This window comes from Manacus candei, unplaced genomic scaffold (genome assembly GCF_025592945.1).
Source record: "Manacus candei isolate 608988 ecotype Guabito, Panama unplaced genomic scaffold, ASM2559294v1 h1tg000066l, whole genome shotgun sequence".
In the NCBI taxonomy this organism is placed as follows: Eukaryota; Metazoa; Chordata; class Aves; order Passeriformes; family Pipridae; genus Manacus; species Manacus candei.
Window position 1 is genome coordinate 587,154 of NW_026138114.1, and position 15,979 is coordinate 603,132.

At 52.1% G+C, this 15,979-nt stretch overlaps 1 protein-coding gene across 2 annotated transcripts; it reads right to left on the reverse strand.

The window, feature by feature from the left end:
• Positions 1–1,410: 1,410 nt before the first annotated feature.
• On the reverse strand, positions 1,411–14,418 carry CDC25A (cell division cycle 25A). Of its 2 annotated transcripts, XM_051806142.1 has the most exons (17): positions 14,052–14,418; positions 11,827–11,906; positions 10,640–10,694; positions 9,693–9,728; positions 9,532–9,568; positions 9,071–9,172; positions 8,416–8,511; positions 7,637–7,768; positions 7,409–7,561; positions 6,857–6,931; positions 6,096–6,245; positions 5,717–5,809; positions 5,214–5,276; positions 5,001–5,099; positions 3,844–3,974; positions 3,425–3,536; positions 1,411–2,094 (listed from the first exon to the last, which is right to left on the reverse strand). In XM_051806142.1, the coding sequence occupies exons 1-17, from the start codon at positions 14,201–14,203 to the stop codon at positions 1,954–1,956; spliced, it is 1,707 nt and encodes a 568-aa protein (XP_051662102.1). In that variant the 5' UTR covers positions 14,204–14,418; the 3' UTR covers positions 1,411–1,953. The 2 variants fall into 2 exon arrangements, with proteins under 2 accessions (XP_051662102.1, XP_051662103.1); XM_051806143.1 differs by lacking the exon at positions 7,409–7,561 and having other exon boundaries at positions 14,052–14,412.
• Between the last annotated feature and the right edge of the window lie 1,561 nt (positions 14,419–15,979).

Consider the following 15,979-nt stretch of genomic DNA (forward strand, 5'->3'; position numbering starts at 1 on the left):
TAACTAGATGTTGCAATTATATGAATATGCATGTGAAAATGTTGTAATCACTTGTAAAAATTGTATATAATCCTGTCTTTTCACTGAAGAGGCAGAGCAGTTTGTCCAGCCTGAGCTGGCTGCTCTCCAACATGTCCTTGAATAAATACCTCGCTGCTTAAAGACTAACTCTGTCTCTGAGCAGTTTCTCTGTGCCTTTTGGGGCAAAGTTTGGCACTACAATCATTCCCAATCTCTGCTCATCCCCCAGTACTGTTGGGCCACAGCCCCAGCACCCGCCCCAGATCCAGCTTCCTGCATAGCAGGAAGTTTGGGATGATGAGCAGATCCAGGGGAAGTGCAGCTGCACAGCAGGGATTGCTGTAAGAGTTTTGCTCCAGCTGAGTGTCCTCAGAAATGAGCATCATGACCCCAGCAAGTCTCCATCCGCTTTTTCTGAGGAGTTAAACTCTCACATGGAGAAACTGTTGGATCATGGAGTTGTACCAAGAGATCCTGCCCAGCCCTCGTGTGGAACTGATGATTTACCCCCCGGGCTTGACCAAAGAGCAGTTTGGGTCACTCAGGTCACTGCCCGTGGCCTCCTCCCACCCCACATCCCCCACTCAGGAGGTCAGCCCTCCCAAATTTCCCAAAGGGAGAAGTTTGTAACCACCATTTCTGATTTAGCATTTCCTCATCTCCCCCTTCAAGGGCTTCAGCTTTGAGGTAAAACAGCAAATTCTGATTTATTTTTTTTTTAAACGAGAAAAAACTCCAGGTCTACCCTTTTGCTTCTCAAGAGGATTAACAACAACGTTTTAAGAAACAGATTTTCAAAAGAAATCAAGTCAGAACTCCACATAAGGCACCTCCATTTCAATACTTTTTTGACACGGATACAAACAGGACACAGGAGGAGAGCTGGGAGCTCCCAGGCACGTGGTGCTCCCAAGGAGCACCAGTTTCTCCAGGAAGTTGGTGTGTGAGGAAGATGAGCTCCAGCTCCATCACACCCCAAAATCCCTGGGCTGCTGCAGGACTGGAGAGCTGGGGCTGATGTGACCCCAAAAATCAGCAGCCAAGCAGTTTTGGGGCTGGCACAGCAGAACTTCCTCAGCTGCAGGGCCCAACGCTGCCGAGGAAGTTCCTCTTCCTTCAAGGATTAATTTACTTCCTGCCCTTTCCTGGCAGAGGGAGAAGTGGCCACAATCACCCCGGGGTGCAGGAGCAGCCTCCCAGGATTCCTCACTGTCTGTTCTGGGAATGTTTCAGGATAACAACTCACACCCTCGGAGGCAGCGGCGACAGCAAATCAACAGCTTTTCACCCCACTGCTGATCCTCCCCAGCTCCCAGAAATTCTCCCTCCTTTAAAACACCAACTCCTCTAAAACTACACAAAGAGACTATGAAATAAAACAATTTGAAGTAAACGAGGTGAACATGATATTTATGAACAAGCAATTCCCCTTAGATGGGCTTTCAGAGGCTTAGAGGTGGGAACCTCGGGCTGTAACGGGACATTTCCCGTTTTCCTTCACCACAAACACTACACAGAACCAAAGCTGCAGCTGAGTACAATAATTAACCCCCACCCCTCCACCAGCAGGATGCCCTGGGGCAGAAACCAGGTCTGAGTAGAACCCAGATGATCCAACAGCGGCAGTATTGGCTTCATTTGACTGTATTTAAATAAAATCGAGCATTTAAAAAAATAACAGGCACTAAAACACCCTCAACACTGCTGCCCCCACGGGTCTCTCCCCACCCCTCCCCGGGTGCTCCGGGGGTGGCACAGAACACAAGAAGCCATTTTTCAGGAAGCAATGTAACAAAAATAACCAAAGGCAGCTCCCGGCCGGATCCGGGCCCGAAGCCCCGAGTTCCAGGAGTTCCCAGGGAGCAAACAGAGGAGGAGAGAGGCAGGACAGGCCCCCCACGCTGGACAGTCCGTGCTGGGTCCCTGCAGCCCTCAGAGCTTCTTCAGGCGACTGTACATCTCCCTCTTGCTCTTCTCCCCAGCCCAGGTCCGGCTCTTGGTGCGGAACCTCTTCAGGTCCTCCTTAAAGTCCTTGTGGTGCATCGGGCGGTAGCTCTCGGGCTCACAGAAGCTCTGGGGAGAGAGGAGCTGCTGTCACCTCGGTGTCACAGGGCTGAGGATCCCGCTGACAGAGCCTGGCAGCAGCCACTGGAACAACCACCCTTGGAACAACCAGGGACAGACCCCCCGCTCCACATGGGAGCTCCACGCTCAGAGCCCAGGGATATTCAGATCACAGCTACCAAACCCTGGGCACAGGGCTCTCATCCCAAATGCTCTGGCAGGGATTGCTGAGTCTGTGTGGTGAGCCCGTGTGGTGTCCACCCTGGAAGGCAGGGACTGGAAGGATCCCCGTCGGCTGTTCCGTGCTGCCACCTTGAGGCCTCGGTCACCCCTCCCCGGGACAGGGACAACCCAAACCCCACCGGGACAACCCAAATCCCACGTGTCCATCACCCCCGGAGAGCCAGCAGATCGCAGGGAGGGCTAAACACCTCGGCAGCACTCGGTGCCACCAGCACCAGCATCTCCAACGGGGCCCAGCATCCCAGCAGGGAGGAGCTGACAACCCCATCCAACCGGCCACAGACAGGCCAGGTATCTCCCATCTCCCTGAAAACACACCAGGAAGGCAATCTAAGGGATACTCTGAAGTGTGAGGGACTGAGGTGACAGTCAGGCCATGGCCTGTTTGTGCCAGAGCAGCAGGACAGACCCCAGGAGAGAGTCCAGCCATGGAAATGCTGCAGGAGCAGAAGCCAAGTGGTAGGAGGAATCCCACCCTCAAAGTGCTGGGAAGAGCTGTGGGGTGTTCTTAGTTTCCTTGTCTGAATTAGAGGTTGTAAACTCCAAGCTCAGGTTTCCAATTTTGCTGTTTCAGGACTGCAGGAGACCTGAGGTTTCCACTGTTATCCAGCAATTGCTGTCAAGCCTTGTGTTCTCCCCTGCTCTGTGCAGGCTGAGCAGCCTTCAGTCCCTTCCCTCAGTGACAGTTTGTTCTACAAGGGCAGAAACCACTTTTATACTTTACCTCTGAGACAAGTGGAAAAACCTTTCAGCTATGGCAGGAAAACAGCTCTGAGGGAAGGAACAGGCTCAGAGAGCCAAACCTGAGCTGCTCTGGGAACAGAGCACAGAGAGAGCAGAGAAGCCACCCCAGCCAAGCCACTCTGCCCCAATGACAAGTCTGAGCATGAACAAATCAATAATACTTATCTACCACTTCTCCTGAGTGTGAAAGAGATCAAAGAACAATCATGGGATGGTTTGGGTTGGAAAGGACCTTCAAGATCTTGTTCCACCCCCTGCCAGGGGCAGGGACACCTTCCACTAGATCGGGCTGCTCCAAGCCCTGAACACTTCCAGGGCTGGGGAATCCACAGTCTGGGAGGAAGTCCCTTACCCTGCATCTCGAGAAGAAATCCTTGTAGCCCCCCTTGAGCACGTAGAGCTCTGGGTAGTGCAGGCTGGGGTACTCGTTGCTCAGCCTGTCCTGCTCCCGCACGAACCGGCACCTGCAGCACCAAAGATCCTGGTGAACCCTGCGTTCCACAAACAACACCCAAAGCCAGCTCTCACCCCAGACTCCCCGTCCCTGGCACCACAGGGGTCTGCTGCTGCCTGTCAGAAGGGGCTGAGGACCCACACAGCCACAGTGAACCGGTTTTCCCCTTTCCCTCCGAACACACCAGCGCTCCGGCCGCTCCCACCACGGGCTGTGCCACAGCCCCTCCAGGTGACAATCCCCATGTCCTGGTGGTGCCACCCCACAGCTCCACTCCCAGCACTGCAGCAGGTCCTCTCCAGGGGCTGGGCACTCACATCCGAGGGCCCCGCTCCGAGGAGAACTCGCAGTAGAACACCACGATGACCCGCTTGTTCTCCGCCGGCTCGATCGGCTGCTTCAGCAGGTAGTTCTCCACGTCCTCTTCCATGTGGAGGTTTATGGCACCCTGTGAGGGCAGGGGGAACTGAACAAACTTATCCCACTCCCTTGAGGGCAGTTTCCTCCCCTTGGTTTGCTGGAGCAGCCCTGGAACCCTCTCCAAACCCAGCTCCAAACCCCACCAGCACACCACAGAGCCTGGGACTGGCTCTGGGTGACCACGACCTGGTTCAGATGGACAATTCAGCACCTGGAGGCTGTGGCTCCTGGGATTTCCCTCCCCACCTCACGTATTTGGGATGGCCTTTGATCAAGCAGCAACGTCCAGGATCAGTCACAGAATCCCAGAATGGTTTGGGTCTGAAGGGACCTTCAGGATCATCCCATTCCACCCCCTGCCATGGGCAGGGACACCTTCCACTAGCCCAGGTTGCTCCAAGCCCCGTCCAACCTGCCCTTGGACACTTCCAGGGATCCAGGGGCAGCTACAGCTTCTGTGGGCAATCTGGGCCAGGGCCTCTCCACCCTCCCAGCCAGGAATTCCTTCCCAATATCCCATCTCTCCCTGCCCTCTGGCAGTGGGAAGCCATTCCCTGTGTCCTGTCCCTCCATCCCTTGTCCCCAGTCCCTCTCCAGCTCTCCTGGAGCCCCTTTAGGCCCTGCAAGGGGCTCTAAGGCCACATCCTCTCTGGGTGATCTGTTCCTGGTTATGTTTTGCACAGCTCTTTGCTCCTTGAAGTCTGTGATTTAAATTAAGTTTAATATTCCAATTTTAGCTTCCCTGGATACCAGGATGTTGCACACTGAGTGTCTCACATCCTTCCACTGGAACCATCTCCCTGAGGGCCACACAGGCCCCCTCCTGTGCTTAAGGAGGGCAGAACACTCCCCTCTGAGGGGAAAAGGCACTTTATGAACCAAGTGTGAGCTCAGTGTCCAAGATCCAGGCAGTGGGTGGGTGGGACAGGGTCCCAGTGGGGCACCTCAGGAACAACATATGCACATGGCCTTGGATAACAGCCCCAAGTGGGGCCAAGTGACCCCATACTGCAACTTCAGACACCTCTGGGTTGCTCTTACAGGGTCAACATACCTTGATGTGCCCTCCTTCGTACTCGTAGGGGTATCTGCAGTCCATTATCACACATTGCTTGATGAAGCTCTCAAACTTCCCAGTCAGCACAGACACAATCTGAGGAAAAAAAAAAACCCACAAAAAAACCAGAGGTCAGTTGTTTCAAGATGTTTTTGTGTTGTCCCCTAAACCCCAGTAAAGAATTTTCCTGCCTCTCCTTGGAGCACTCACCATTTCCGAGTCGATGTATTTTAAATCCTGATGTTTCCCATCAACAGTGTCAAGTAAATAACTCTAAGACAGAGAGGAGGGAGAAAATCCAGATGTGAGTCACAGCATCCAGCAGTTCATTCTCTGACAGATACTTCGATGACAAGAATCTCTTCGGGAGTTAAGACCAAGAATTCTAAAGTCAGGGACAGAATTTAATTTTTGGCTCCTGCACCAGAGGGATTTTGTAGGTCTTTAACTACAAATTATTCACTTTGTGTCTAACCTGTCCCTTCTCACCAACAGCCTCTCCTAGTTGTTTGAGGACCATGGAATGGTTAAGGTTGGAGAAGACCTCCAAGATCATCAAGTCCAACCTTCAAGTCCAACCAAGCAAGATTTATGTAGCAGCAGAAAAGCCTCTGCAAAGGGAGGGGCTTTACTGGGCTGGTTTGAGCCATCCCCACTGGGAGAGGCCATTGGGACACTCCAGCAACCCCTGGCCATGGAACCCCTGGAATTACCTTGGAGAAGTCCCCAATCAGGTCTCTCTGGTCGCTGTCCAAGATGCTCTCGATCTCTGCTGTGGAGGGTTGGGTCCTCACCAGTTTCACACTCTGGAGGACACAGGGCAGAGATCAGCACTGCCAGCAGACACATCCCATTCCCTATTTCCCATAACACAGAACTCAGATTCGACTCCAGAGCTCTGAATTCCCACTCCTCAGCTTCCCTGCTGTTCTAGGGCAAAGCTCAGGCTCAGGATATGCAAGTGCTGCCCCAGCTCCCCCAAATCTCACTTTTCAGCCAAAAAAAGCTCCCGTTGACCTTCGTAACCCAGGCACCAACATCAGATCCCCCCCAGTCAGTTCTCCCTTGCAAACTGGATGCTGAGTCACCCACCGTTGGGTCCTCGGAAGTTCCAGGCAGGCTTTTCCTCTTCTTGCTTTTCCCTGGGGAATTGTCTTCCTGGGATCTCTCCATCCTCTTCTGGGTGGTTCTTCCTGCAGTGCTGGACACGGACGAAGAGCCAAACAAGCGGCACCGTTTGGCCTGCGAGGAAGGAGAGGAGTTGAGTTCTCCAGCAGAGGTTTGGCTTGGAAAATGAAACAAGCCTCAGGATTAGGGATTGTTACGGATTTTGCCTTGTTTGAGACACCACCACTGCACAGCAGCAGCGGGATGGTAATTTGAATTATTCAGGCTCTGCATTTCCAGTAACACTTGCTGCTGGGGGGACTGGGGGAGCTTGGAGCACCCCAAGCAAGATGAAGTGCTCTGCACCAATTAGCAGCCAATCTATCAGCAGATCAAGGAGCTTCTTACTGGAGTCTGAACTCCTTCCCCAGTCCCTTATCAGGGGATCAGCATTCCAGGTGAGCCTGTGCAGGGCGAATTCCAGATATGCCAACAAGATTCTGATAAGGGAAGTCAAGATTTTCTCACAGCTTGTGAAGTGTAAAAAGAAATTTAATGCCTACAAGTGTTCCAGGCTGACAAAGTCTTCCAGGCAAACCAGCTTCAGAGATAAGGGAATACTGCAGGGGGTCATGCCATGGCTTGTTTTGTTGTTGTCCTTAGGGACACAGGAGACAGTGGGATGGCTTGTCTGGGCAGTGGAAGTGCCAGGACACAGGCCAGTGCCTGTGCTGGGGAACACTCACCCGATTGTCCGCCCTCCTCATGACCAGCGGCGCCGTCCAGAGACTCGCCACGTCCGACGGCACCTCCTCGTCGTTCTGAGGGGGGAAGAAAGGAGGGTCATCCCACCTACTGCACCACAGGCTGTACACACAGCTCCTGCACAGCTGGGGCAAACACTCCAGCTGGGTTCAGCTGCCAGGGCAGCTCTAGGAATTTAACTCCGTTATCAGGCCAATGCTCAATGAAACAACAGACCCGAGCTGAGACACGCTGGAGTTATATCAGCTCATTGATGCATCAACAGTGATGATCCTCCAGAGCTTTAAGCATCTCAAATTCAGTTGGAAACAGTTCTCTATTTAAGTGGCTGCAAAGCAAACACCACCTCTGAGTTTTCCAGCAAGTTTCTAAAGCAAAATGCCAACTGTTCCAGTAATTCTCTCTCGTAATGCAGTTCTCCAACTAAAAATAACTTCCTCGTTCACACACCAAACAAATCCCACTGTCTGCACTAGGGAAGAGCAGGGATAAGACAGGGATACCACAGTGTGAGTTGAAAAAGATGATGATACCTCATCTCCTAGTGGGAGGTGTCCCTGCACATGGCAGGGGGCTGGAACTGGATGGTCTTTGAGGTTCCTTCCAACCCAAACCACTCCGGGATTCCACGACTCCCTAAACTTACTGCAGTTTGACTGAGCACACTGACTTCTGCCAGAACACACCTGCACCACAGACACACACAGCAGCATCAGGCAGAACTGTATTTGGGATCTCCACCCCACTCCCTTTGCACACACCTTCAAATCCTGGTCATCCAGCAGCTCCAGGAAGCCATCGTCGTCCTCGCTCTCCGAGGTCAGGGAATGCTGCTGCAGGAAGGCTGGCCTGTAGTTCTCCTGCTCACCCGAGGGGGTTTCATCCATGGGAATCTGAGAGGAGACAGTTTCAATTTTAACAACATTCCTTCTCTTCCCAGAGCTGATGCCACGACCTTCCTGCACTGCAGGGAACACCGAGGTTATCCCTTCAGATGGAGCAAACAGGACAGAGAGGACCTGGCAGGATGAAGGGCTGCCAGACTCAAGGAGTGGAGGCAAGACTTGGCCCCCCACCCTGTTTCTGTGCAAGGACCCATCATGATTTTTCAGTTGCTTTTTCTAAGCAACAGGATACAAATAAGGCAACATTTTCTCCCTGGGTGTCACATCTGGACACAAAAATCAGGCTTTTTCTGCACAGCTGGGGTTGTTGTTCCAAGTGCATCAGCCTCAACATAAGTGATAGTGAAATCAATTCCAATTCCACATCAGTGCCCACACTCCCTTCAATTACTGCAGCAGAACCTCAGCTCTGCACTGACTCATCCTTCCCAGAACAATCCACATTTCAAATTTCTGACCATTTCAGGAGCCAAAGGTGAGAAAAATTTTCTTATCTGGCAGACAAATAAGTCTTTCTATTTGGCACCTGAGCAGTGGTGACTGACAGTACTGCCCTTAAACCCTGACACAATTTTTCTTCCTCCCAGAGAGTGGGCAGCAAGGAATTAGGTGAGAATTAGTTTAAAAGAACTTACAATCTGGGCTGGAGATGAATTCTGCCTCGCTCCAGCCCTTCCATCACGGAAGCAACGAGAAGCTGGTTTGGTTGGCTTCTTAAACTCAAACGATTCCTGAATTAAAAAGGAAGAAAACAAACATTTTACCAGAATGACAAACTGTGTGGCTTGCTTGGATCATTTTATCCTCACAGGGCTTTTTTAAAACCACCTGACATTTTGGATTTAAGCTCCCTGCTGCCAACAGGAACAGTCTGAAGGTGAATGTTTTCAAATGAAAGACGTTACAAGTGTTTCATTTAACATAATCCAAAATTTATGTTCCTGACATCACCTACAGGCTGAAGGCTTTTCTATCCCTGTCAGTCAGCTTCTCTGCAAAATACATCATTTTTGAAGGCAGCCAAGGCTGTGGTCTCTCCTGCAGACCTGTCAGAGTCCCACCCACGGGATTCCCAGTAGCCAAAGGACATTGATTCCATGAGGAATCCATGGCAGCAGTGGGATGAGAGGGGTTGATCCACCTAAACAGCTTCCTGGAGGCAGCCCTTGGAATTCTCCAGAGCAAGCAGGGAGAACACCTCCTCCCTTGCCACAGCCAGAAAGGAGTCAGGGTTAGTGGTGGAGTTGCACATTCAAAGTCTTTCCAATTTTTGTTAATCTAATCACTTACATTCTCCTTATTTTCATCTTGTGCCAGTGGCTGGAAAGCATCACTGTCCAGAGAATCTGAATGGTTTCTCTTCAGGGCAGGGCTGGATCCCAGCAGGTTTTGCTACAATGACCACACAAAAAAGCCAGTTCAGTATTGTGCAAAAAGCACATTTTAAGCACACAAGGGGTTAATAAAGACTGTAAAGTCTCTGACTATGAATTTGTGCAGGAAGCTTTGCTGACACCTCAGCACAGGTACCAAAATGCTTCCACTGCAGCAGTGATGGAGCCACACCACGGAGATTTCACGGGGACTTAAGTGAGATTTAGAGTGTACAAGCTGCAATTCTGACAGTTTGCATCAAGCACCCTCAGCAGCTAGTTTTGCAGCCAGAAAATTAGCAAGTTAGGCAATGTATTCAACTAGGAACATGCTGAATGCTTTAGCATTTGCAGACCATCAGTACCACTCTCACTTACTGGCAGGGAGTGTATTCTCCTGAAAGGTATTCGAAGGCTGCAGGGAAAAAGAACAGAGATTTATTTTAACATTTTGTTTTAAAAGACATGATTAAAACTCACCTCCCCCAACTCCATAAGCTACAGCAGACACTAAGAGTTTAAAATAGAATTGTACTCACTTCAGTCTGCTGGATTTGAGAATTGCTTTCTCAAACCTAAAAGTAAGAGAGATGCACATTAAAAGTCAGCCCTATATTTGGGGGTTATGCCAAGCACAAGCCAACACAGGATCCCAGGATGGTTTGGGTTTGAAGGGATCTTAAGGAGCATCCATTCCCACCCCCTGCCACAGGCAGGGACACCTTCCACTAGCCCAGGTTGCTCCAAGCCCTGTCCAACCTGACCTTAGACACTTCCAGGGGTGGGGCAGCCACAGCTTCTCTGGGCAACCTGCTTCTTAATGACACTTGTCTCTCCCAAACCCTATTTATAGCCAGGCTATCCCATCCTGATTTTTGAAACACTCAAAGACTCCTTCTCCCCTCCTTCCCTTAAATTCTTTCCAGCACTGTTCAGACAAGAAGTGAGGCTGAAGGAGGAAGGGCATGGTAAATCAGGGACCAAGGGCATCTGCCCCCATCCCTGGGAATAGATTAGGGGGAAGAAATAATCCAGTTGGGAGTGGCAAGCTCAAAGCTCAGGGTAACTGCTGGCATCAGTTCTACCTGACGAGGTGGTGATGGGTCAAAGGTTGGACTTGATGATCTTAGAGGGTTTTTTCCAACTTAAATGATTCTGGGATTCTGTGACCAGTTAAGGCCCAGAAAAGCACAATTTAAGTGTTGGAAACTGCAACTTGGTGCAGCCTCAGGCTCCTGGTGAGGGGTGTGGTACAACACCTTAGCTCAGAGCCAACGCCTCGGTGCCCTGGGACACGGGCAGGACCATTGCCAGCACCTCCAGCTCGTGAGGGAAGAGCCCACATGTGCCAGCAAAGGCAAAGCCTCATCAGGGCCTCATCCAGCCACGTTTGTTGCTGATCCAGCGTGCCCAAGTGGGGTCTAACCCGTGGTTACATACGGGTCTAACCCGTGGTTACATACGGGTCTAACCCGTGGTTACATACGTGTCCTCCACGGCGTCGCCGGAGGTCGCAGGGCCGGGGGAATCCAAAGCCAAACCTGCAGAGGACACACGGAATTCCTGGTGGTCAGTCCCCAGGAAACAGGGATTGCTGGACACTGTGACAGACTGCCACAGAGAGACCCGGGGAACTCCCGTGGAGAGTCCCACGTGCAGCCTCACCTCCAGGTCAGGGTGACAGACACTCCCCAAGGCTGGATTTGGACATGGAGATGGATAATCAAGTGCTTGGGGAAAACCAGGAGCAATTAAAAAAAAAGCCCCCCTAGCCCTGCCTAGACTGTCACATGGAATACTCTTGGCTTATTCTCTCCCACACACCTTAATAAACAAACAGTTTAGTCATATAGGTGTTGTTTTTTTTTTCTCTAAGCCATGTTTTTAGTTATACCTCTTCCCAGGAAGAAATTTTGGGCTTATTCCAAAAAGATAAGTAGTCAAAAGGGCCTTCCTAATGTACTGGAAAGAACAGGAAGCACTTCATAAGCACAAGCCAAGCAGAACATTGCATTTGTCTGTACTGAAATGCTGTGGAGCTGCAAAGTTACTCAGACACAGATTCCTGAGGAGCTGGAGAGAGTGAGGATTTCACAAGGTTGGTTGTTCTATCCTGCTCTGTGCTTTGTGAGCTGGACTTTTGTTTTAGAAGTTCATAAAGTTCATTTCTAGGCTAAAAGTGCCTTCAAAGTGGGGCGTAAATTCAGGTGGAAACGCTGATTTCCCTGAGCTGGAGCAATGAGGTACCAGAGCTTCTCTGTGTCTGCAAGTTATGGGGTAAGAGCTTGTTTCATTTTTACTGATAAAGCTTCTCACCTGAAACAAAGGAAATATCTCTAGGCAAGCATCAGAACTGAAGTGTTTCAGATAAACAACCAGCTCTTGGTAACGAAAAAAAAACCCAAAACCCACAGCCCCAAACCACAAGGCAAACCCACTCAACTGGGGCAGGCTGGCCCAGTTTGGGTTCAGAGAGAGAAAACAGATGGTGGGGACTCGCCTTCATCACCCTCCAAAGGGCAGGAGTTCCACAGGAGAGATGGGATCCCAACACCTTCTCCCTGTTTTCCACCCCAGGAATGGTGGGACTGCAGGCAGGGAAGGCTCTCTATCCAAACCCTGGCAGCTGCTTTTCAATCCTTAATTGTTAATTGTTAACTGGGAAGGCCATACCTGAGTCTGTGGATTCTGAGGATGAAGATCTCTGCAATCCATTCTTGTTCCCCAGGTCTTGCTCCGTGTTTTCCCGCTGCCTGGAAAGGGAAGTTTGGGATTTGGTTTAAAAGCTCTGTGAGGCAACAAATACAACCTGGTGATCATCACCTGGAACCTTTATCATCAGCCAGGTGAGGGGATTCCCACTTGGAAAACCTGCAGGGAGCACTGTCCTGTGCTCTGGGTGCTGCTGAGAACGGGGACAGTATCACCACTGGAGCAGATCCAACACCCACAGGGCATGAAGCTTCATGTTTTGGGTTTGAAAATATTGGAAATTTGGCTTCTGAGGCAGGGGAAGTGTCATTTAACACAGCAGTTATCCTGGTTGCCTCCCTGGTCTCCTCACACCAAACATTTCTCCGTTCACATCAACTCTGGGGGGTTCAAAACGTTCTTTTAGAGCCTGTGCCCTCACAGAGGAAGGTTTTGATACCTCAGAATTACAGACTTGGCCATGAAATTTCTGCTTATTGGTGCCTGGAATCGCATTAGCACCTCCCAAACCACACTCCAGGGAGTTCCATCAGAGCCCAGCTGGAAGTGCAACCCTCTCTCTGGCAGCCACTCCTTTAATTCAGATCTTGCACGGGAAAAAATGCCAAACTTCTAATTCAAACCCACTTTTACAAGGAGTTGACTCCCACATTTTGTTATATCCACTAAAGCTCAGTGCTGGGAGATAAGAAAATCATATGGAGCCTCACTTAAATAGAAGAAAAGCTACTTGAATAATTTACATGGAGGGCACTGCCAATGGTCTGCAGGAATCCCAGGAATCTGAAGGAGGGAAGGATCCTAAAGCAGGTGTTTGCAGAAAACCAGAATAATGGAAGAGCAACAAACACAAAACCAGGAGGGTCATCGAGACCAGAGTGGGCCAGGGCAAAACAGGAGCCACTCAGGAGGGAAACTGGGGGAATAACGGGATTAAAGGAGATCAGAAAGAGCAAAATTGGATGGAGCAACTGCATGGCTGGAGTTCTGGGAGCACAAGAGGAGGAAGGTGAGGGAACAGGGTGAGGGAGGAAGGACAGAGCTGAGATGGTGCAGGGAAGGCACAAAAAGTGGGCACAAAGGTGTTGGTGAGAGAGGGGGAAGGCCAGGGAAGGGCTCAGGAGGGAGGTGGACGCCCAGAGCAGAGCCAGGGTGGGACACAGGAGGGGGAAGGTGGCCCAGGGCGCTGGATCCACGGGGGATGGGGGAGGTGGAGGCATCGGGCATGGGCAGGGGGGTGTTCAGGGAATCATGGAAGTTTTCCTGGTGGGGGGGATAAAACTCCTCGAGGCGTCACGGGTGGGGGGTGGGGACAAACAGCTCCTCCGGGCCCCGTTTTTGGGGGGGAGGGTTGGGAAAAGAGGGGCTGGAGGCCTCGGGTTTGGGCCGTGGGGGGGTTTGGAAGGAGAGGAAGCAGGATAAGGCCCTCAGTGCCTCATTTCTGGAGAGAGAAGGGAATGAAGAGACTCCCAAGGCCTCGATTCGGGGGTGGGGAAGGAAGAAAAGGAGAAATCCACGAGGCCTCACTTTTTTTTTTTGGGGGGGGGAGGGCGGATGAGCTCCCCGAGGCCTTGTTCTTGGAAGGAGAGGGAAGGAGATGAATTCCAACTCCTCGAGGCCTTGCAGTTGGGATTTGGGGGGTAAGTAAAGGACATCCCTGAAAGGGGCTTGGGTTTGGGGTTTTATTGGAAGAGGGGGCCGAGCAGAGGTAAAAGACATTGGAAGAGTTTGAGAGAGAGGGGGGTTATAAAAGGCATCCTTGGGGCTTTGGGTGTAAAGACACCCCTGAGGGTCTGGGAGTTGGGAAGGGGTGTTAAGAGCCACCCCCGAGGGTTTGGGGGGAGCAAAGGACCGGGAGGCGGGAAGCTCCACAAGGCTCCAGTGCGGGGGAGGGAACGGAACGGAAGGAAAACGACTCCTGGAGGCCTTGGGCTTTTTTTTTTACATGGGGGGGAGCCCCCCCAGGCCTCGCTTCGGGTCCAGGAGGGGGAGAAAAGGCCCTGGAAGGGGGGGAGAAAAGGCCCCGGACGGGCGGGCGGAAAGGGGATGCTTTAGTATAGAAGGAAGAAGGGGGGAGATAAACCCTCGAGCCTCCCTTTTTTTTTTTTTTTTGGAGGGGTTCTCACGATAAAAAGGGGGGGTTCCCAGGGCCTGCCCTCAGAGGGCCCCCCCCTGCCTCGACTCACCCGCGCCCAAGCTGCTCCATGCTGAGGCGGAGGTCGGAGACGGGCGAAAGCTCGTCCTGAAAGAGCGCCTTGACCACGGCGGGCGAGGCGGGGGACGCCGGGGAGGCGAGCGAGAGGCGGCGGCGGTGGAGAGCGGCGGGCGCGAGATCCATAGGAGCGGGACCGGGACCGGGACCGGGCAGGGCAGAGGACAGCGAAGCGCTCCCGTCAGCGCGGCCGCCGCGGCGCTTTGGCCCCAGCCGGTACCCGTCGGCCTCTCCGAAGCTGGCGCCAAACGGCGGCTCAGCCAATCAGCGCGCGGCGCGCGACGGGGGGCGGGTTGTTTTTTTTCAAACCCCCCCTCCCACCGCGCGCGCTCCCACCAGTAGGAACGGCCGCGCAGGGGCATGGCCCCGCCCACCGCCCGTGATCGACGTGCCTTCGGACCAATGGAAGGGCGAGAGAGCAGGGGTGGAGGGAGGACTACATTTCCCGGCATTCCCGAAGGGAGGAATGCGTTTCTGCCCTGCGCGTTGTGTGCTGGGAAATGTAGTCCTCAGCCTCGCCGAGGCGCCGCTTTGCCGCCATGTTTCCGGCTGCCTCCTTTCGGCTGGGGTCGGGAGGGGAAGGGGCGGGATAACTGGGAAAAACGAGGGAAAAAGGGCGAAAGTGTTGCTATTTGCCTTAAAAATAGATACACACCCGGCTTTACGGCAGAGCTATTGCCTTGGCCTGTTCTGGGCTGAGAGGAAGGGGGAAAAATATGGAAAAAATGAGGGGGAAAAAGAGCAAAAGGGAGTGTTGTGTTTACCCAAAGTGGTGTTATTTGCCTTAAAAAGGGACACACCCCCAGCGTTACAGCAGAACCATTGCCTTGGCCTGCCTTGACCTGCCCTGAGACTAAGGGGAAGGGGGAAAAATATGGAAAAAATGAGGGGGGAAAGGGCAGAAGTAAGTGTGGCATTTACCCAAAGTGCTATCTGCCTTAAAAATGGACAGACACCCAGCTTTACAGCAGACCCATTGCCTTGCCTTGCCTTTCCTTGACTTGCCCTGGGACTGAGGGGAAGAGGTGGGAAAACAGGGAAAAATTAGGGGACTTTCAGCAGATGTTCGCTTGTTATCTATACAAAGTTATAAATTTTAAGAAAGGTACTATTATCTAGCTAACTAAACAAAATTCTCTCACTATAAATCCTACACAAGGTAAAAGGGAGGCACTTGTTTTATCCCTTTATAGGGGCCCAATTAAGTTTTACAACTTGTTTTTCTTTTCTCTCCAGGTCATATTGACCTTACACTGTTTTCTCTTAATTAGCTCCAATCATTTTCTCAGTTTATCACACATGTGTTGCTATTTGCCTTAAAAATGGACACACACACAGTTTTTCAGAGGACCCATTGCCTTGCCTTGCCTCCATCTGCCGTGGGACTGAGGGGAAGGGGGGAAATCTGGGGAAAACGAGGGGAAAAGGGCACAAACTCAGCAGGTAATGGGTATCAGCGAAACAAGGAGCCCTTCCCACATCACCAGTGCAAAACCCTGCCGTGTTTGCCCCCTCGACAGCCACGGAGCAGGATGGAGGCAGCGATGGCTGTGCCCTGGGAAGGAGGGAGCTCCTTCCATGGCTCTGCAGGTGTGGGGGGAGCCATCCCAGCTCCAGAACACGTTGGTCCCACTTTACAGGTGGTGATTCAGTGACGTGCTCAGGACAGAGCGGCCCCAGCGGGTTGTGTGGGTTCTCCCCAGCTCAGGGTTTGCAGATCCCTGCTGTCGAGTCCCTGGCACATCCTCTGCCAGATCTCCATGGTGGATCCAGGGGCTGCTGTCTCCAGCTGATCATGTTGGATCCGGGGGATCCCACTCCTCTGCCCGGGCCCTGCCACCCACCAGTCACAGGATGTTCCCAGTTCCTGGGTTACACAGTGTGGTGTTTGCTCCTGCCCTG